Below are 4,981 nucleotides of genomic sequence, written 5' to 3'. Positions count from 1 at the left end.
ATCTATGTGTTATTTCTATTTTTAAATTGTTTAGAATAATTGAATATGTTATAATTTTAGTTAATCTATAAATATATTTCGTACAAAATTTTATATTTTCAATTTCATTATTATTATTCCAATGTATTTCTGAGCAATTAATACAATTCATCACACCATTTTTTTCTAATATATTACATATAATTATCATGGATTTTTGATGTCATGATGGACAGATTCTTTATTATATATATTTTTATTTCAAATCACGTCACATACTATTTTCTAGTTAAGTCACTCTCGCTCATCTTGTTTTTTTAAAGCACGTAATTATGTACGCTTTATATGGCCGAAGGAGAACGTATGGATTTCATTATTATTTTCACAAGAAAGGCAGAAACACATTATTTTAATTTGCTCATTCCATTTTGCTACCCTATACTAATGAATGTCAAAATACGCCCATATTTGTGCTTATTTTATTTATTAAATTTACGTAATATTAAAATATTGTTTAAATTAATCCACAAAACAATGAATCTTCGAGAATTGTAATAAAAAAAACAAGTTTTCTTATTTATTCTTTCTATTCAAAATTCTTCAAACTAATGCTAAACTATGTATGTAATAATAATAATATATTAATTATATAAGAGAGAAGAAAATTATTTGAAATAATTTAAGTACAAGAAAAATAAGGTGAGAGAAAACAATAGAGAAATTGTTTGGTTTAGGCTATAACAATAATTGTATATAAAACAACAAAAATAAGATACATTGAGGAATGTGAATCTACAAAAATAATTGGTGTATATTATATAAAACGTACTAAAAAAGGCACTCTCTATTTAGTAGTAGTATTCATTTCTAAAAACAATATTACTTATGGGTGGAATGTAATTTCCTTAGTATTCAATTCCTTCTAAAGCTTGTTTGTGATTTATGCGATTGATCAGTCTTCTGTTTTTTTTAAATGTAAATATATATATAAATATTCTTTGTATTTAAAAAATATCGTTCTCATGGTTAAACCACGTTCAACTTGTAGATGTTGCTCGTGTTGAAAACCTGCATGAGCGTGTAATTCTTGGTGGCTAAAAACTCTTTGATGATATTCTTTTCACCGTCGTTCACCAGCAGGTGTACATCGATAACGTCGATGCGTAGCCGTTCAAAAGGTATGGTCTCGAGAACCTGTAGCTCTGTACCTCTGGTTTCCAGACTCAGGTAATCGACTTTGGTCATGTTCATGGCCAGAAGCAGCGAGTAGAGAGGGAAACACTTGATGCGCGTATTAAATAAATTTCTAAATCTTTCTTCCTGATGGTAGGTTACTTCTTTAGGGTATGGAACTGGACTTAAGCAGCCATGCAACACCTGAGATTTCGCGCGATTGTGTCTCTTCAGATTGAAGAAATTCATGGGATCAGTCTGGACCAGCAGACCTTTCCAAGATAATTTCTTCTCAAGCCACTCAGTTTCTGATGTTTTCCCATCTCCATAAGCTCCAGCTTCAACAAAGTTCCCATTCATCTGCAAAATAACTATTAATTTTAAATTAAAAATAATATGAGTGATGTCATTACCTTATTATTTAGTATTTTCAGTAAATACTCTATGTGCTCAGAAGGAGATTCAGCTGTGTATTCAATGGGTTTGTGGTGTGGCTCTACACCTGGTTTTAAGAAGTATTGCTTGATTGCGGATATCAATTCTGGGTCATCCTGGCTGACACCAAGCAGCTCGTAATCTTGGGTCATGTTAACCTGCCTGAGAGCTTTAATAACCAATATTAGTGTTCAATTTGATGAATTAATGTTGTTATTACCTTTGTTGTCCATGTAAATCAATAGTATAACAGTGGCAAATCCCATGAAGAAGGCAGTAATTGGGCGTAGCTTCTTAAGGGCGAACTGCCTGGAACGGTATGGTTTCATCTTTGTGGGGGTAGGCGGCAACTGCGGTAGTGGCACGGGGGCCACGGTGGTACACTGGAAATCGCGTGTATAGATTTATCAATAAGTAAGCACGTTGAATAATTTACAGCATTCGTTCGCGACGGTCGTTTGGAAATAGCAACAAAAGGTGAACGAAAAAGGGAAAAGAAAACAACCAGAAAAGTTGTGAAAAAAAGAGTAAATTAAAAAAAAGGACACAGAGGAATCACTCTTGCAGCATTTCTTTCGGTTCGTCGTTGTCGCGAAAACAAACGTGCGGCGATCAGTAGTCGATGCCAGTCGCTGCGTCCTGCCAGTAGAGATGTATGAGGAAGACCAGCTGTAAGAGGTAAGAAAAGGTTGAACCAGCAATGGTAAGGTAAATGCAGCGATTTTGAACCATACTAACGCGCTCGCCACCCACCGCACAGGACACACGCTGCGCGGTCGGTCTCTCTTCAACCGACGGGCTGAATGCTTATACCTGAGTCTTAGCACGGTCCACAATCCGGAAAGGTGAGAACAATATTTGGTGGCCGCACTTCTAAGATTACCGTCACAACTGATTGGAAGTTCCATTCAATAAAAAAAAAGAAAAATAAGAACGAGAAGAAGTTAATTGAAATAGCATCACATCGGCGGGAATTGAGTTCAATTGAGTCATTTCCCATTCGACGTACTCTCTGTATGTGTCTCTTTGGAACGCAATTTATCCCTAAGCAAATAACCAACTACACGCCTTCCCAGAAACAGAAAGAAATAAGTTGGAACAAAAACAAACAAAAAAACGGTACATTGACTAGTAAATATGATGTACGTACGAAAGTAACAATTAAGAGAATTTCGGGAATCGGCAGGTTATTGCGTAACGCTAATTGATGTTTTTTCGATATACTGCCTCTGCTGCTACGTGTATCAAGATATGGAAATGTTGTAGCTATTATTCTAATTCAATTATATGCTTCTTTAATTATATAATAATTCATGCCGGTGGCTCGACGGAACTATGGTCCATAAACGATTTTTTCCCACATCCTTGCTATACGTTACTTTCAACTACTTCACGATTATTTTCGTTCCTTTCTTTCTTTTAGCTTTCACTCACACGTTATTATAGCACATCTCTTTTATAATATAGTTAATATTTCTAACAAAACAAATTAATTAACAATTAATATTTTTCTAATTAATTGAATCATATATTGGTAAATATGCATTTTTTAATTTAATTAATGTAGTAGGACAGAAAGACCTATGGTCATTCGCGCTTTGCAGCAATTTAGTTTTATTTATGTTATTGTGTTAAGTTTGTTTGTTAGTGTTGCAAGAAAAGTTTGGGAACCAAACTAAATTTAATTAAAATTATTTTTATTTCGACGTACTAAAATATTCCGGGAAAATTAAGTGTAAAACTTTGTGTAACATTGTATAAAACCTATGTTAAACTTTGTGTTTAATCCAGTTTTAATTTAAAAAGTCTAAAGAAAGATTATTGATATTTCATTGAGATAATTTCACTAATACACAACAATAGACATAATTTTATCTCATTAGAAGAAATTTAATTCAATTTATTGACAGTATAATTTATTAATCCATGTAGATTTATTTAATTAATTAGAAACCGAGTCATGGCCATCCTAACATAAATTATTATTATTAGATGAAAATAATATGTTTATGTTGAATATTTAAACATAATTATATTTGTAATTTTTTAACAAAATTGACACCACAATGATTGGTGTCACTTTGAACATATCATATTTATTTATTCATTTTATTCTTTATTTAAAATTATGTAACATTCATTGCTGTTCAAGTGTAAATGGCTATTTACAAACTTACTGAATATTATTTTTGTAAGTAAATTGTACCAAAAAAAAAATTATTTTGAATATTCAAAATTTGCGTACAAAAACAAACTCGAAATATTTTTTATATGGAATAGATGAAGAATGTGTAATGAATGATCTTCGCAACAGACTGTCGTTCAAATCCAAATAATTATTATAAAATATGAATATAATGTGATTCTTTTTTTACATATGTTGTGTATTTTGCGTACAATTTAATTGTATAAATCTAAACGATATCTGTCTTTTTTCAAATAAATATGAAAATGTACATGTACGTACGTTGTTTTATTCATAACGTAAAACATTTAATACTTAGATATGTAAATATAATTAACTATCTTTAAATATTTTGCTTATTCTTTTCATTATCTATTTGTGATTTCAGTTTCATTCATCACTACGTAATTAAATTTAATGAAATAAAAAAATGTTAATAAGGAAAACGAAGGTATTTACGTAAATTTAGCTTGATCTAATTGATATACTGAATATTACCAACAAAACATGCAATATCTCATATATACCTAACGTGAATTTATCATTTATCTATGTGTTATTTATATTTTTAAATTGTTTAGAAAAATTTTATATTTTCAATTTTGTGTCATTATTATTATTCCCATGTATTTCTCAGCAATTAATACAATTAACAGCAATTAATCAATACAATCATGGATTTTTTGTTAAATTACCAATAAATTTGTATAATTATGAAAATATTTGTAGCGAAACTTGTCATATGCTTGAATTGGAATTTTCATATTTATGCAGCATAAAATATTTATGTGAATTATTTTAATTTGCTCTTTCCATTATGCTACCCTACATTAATGAATGTCAAAATACGCCCATATTTATACTTATTTTATTTATTAAATTTACGTAATATTAAAATATTGTTTATCCACAAAACAATAAATCTTCGAGAATTGGAAGGTTAATAAAAAAACGAGTTTTCTTATTTATTCTTTCTATTCAAAATTCTTCAAACTCATGCTAAACTATGTATGTAATAATAATAATATATTAATTATATAAGAAGAAAATATTCGAAATAATTTAATTACAAGAAAAATAAGGTGAGAGAAAAATAGAGAAATTGTTTGGTTTAGGCTGTAACAATAATTGTATATAAAAAAAAAAAATAAGAGACATTGAGGAATGTGAATCTACAAAAATAATTAGTGTATATTATATAAAACGTAC

The 4,981-nt window shown here is 29.7% G+C and overlaps 1 protein-coding gene across 3 annotated transcripts in view; it reads right to left on the bottom strand.

The window, feature by feature from the left end:
• Positions 1 to 642: 642 nt before the first annotated feature.
• LOC108562752 (protein Star-like) overlaps positions 643 to 4,981 on the bottom strand; it is a 6,020-nt gene continuing 1,681 nt past the window's right edge. The window contains exons 1-4 of one of the 3 annotated variants that reach the window (XM_017921174.1): positions 2,401 to 3,030; positions 1,808 to 2,256; positions 1,566 to 1,756; positions 643 to 1,512 (exon numbers count right to left, since the gene is read on the bottom strand). In XM_017921174.1, the coding sequence (XP_017776663.1) occupies positions 1,006 to 1,512; positions 1,566 to 1,756; positions 1,808 to 1,916 (807 nt within the window). In that variant the 5' untranslated portion in view covers positions 1,917 to 2,256; positions 2,401 to 3,030 and the 3' untranslated portion in view covers positions 643 to 1,005. Of the gene's footprint in view, positions 1,513 to 1,565; positions 1,757 to 1,807; positions 2,351 to 2,400; positions 3,031 to 4,981 lie in introns of those variants that run through there. The other 2 variants (XM_017921175.1, XM_017921173.1) reach the window with 2 other exon arrangements.

This window comes from Nicrophorus vespilloides, unplaced genomic scaffold (assembly GCF_001412225.1).
Source record: "Nicrophorus vespilloides isolate i.1.1-1 unplaced genomic scaffold, Nicve_v1.0, whole genome shotgun sequence".
Lineage (NCBI taxonomy): Eukaryota > Metazoa > Arthropoda > Insecta > Coleoptera > Silphidae > Nicrophorus > Nicrophorus vespilloides.
This window is presented reverse-complemented; position numbering and strand designations above follow the sequence as displayed.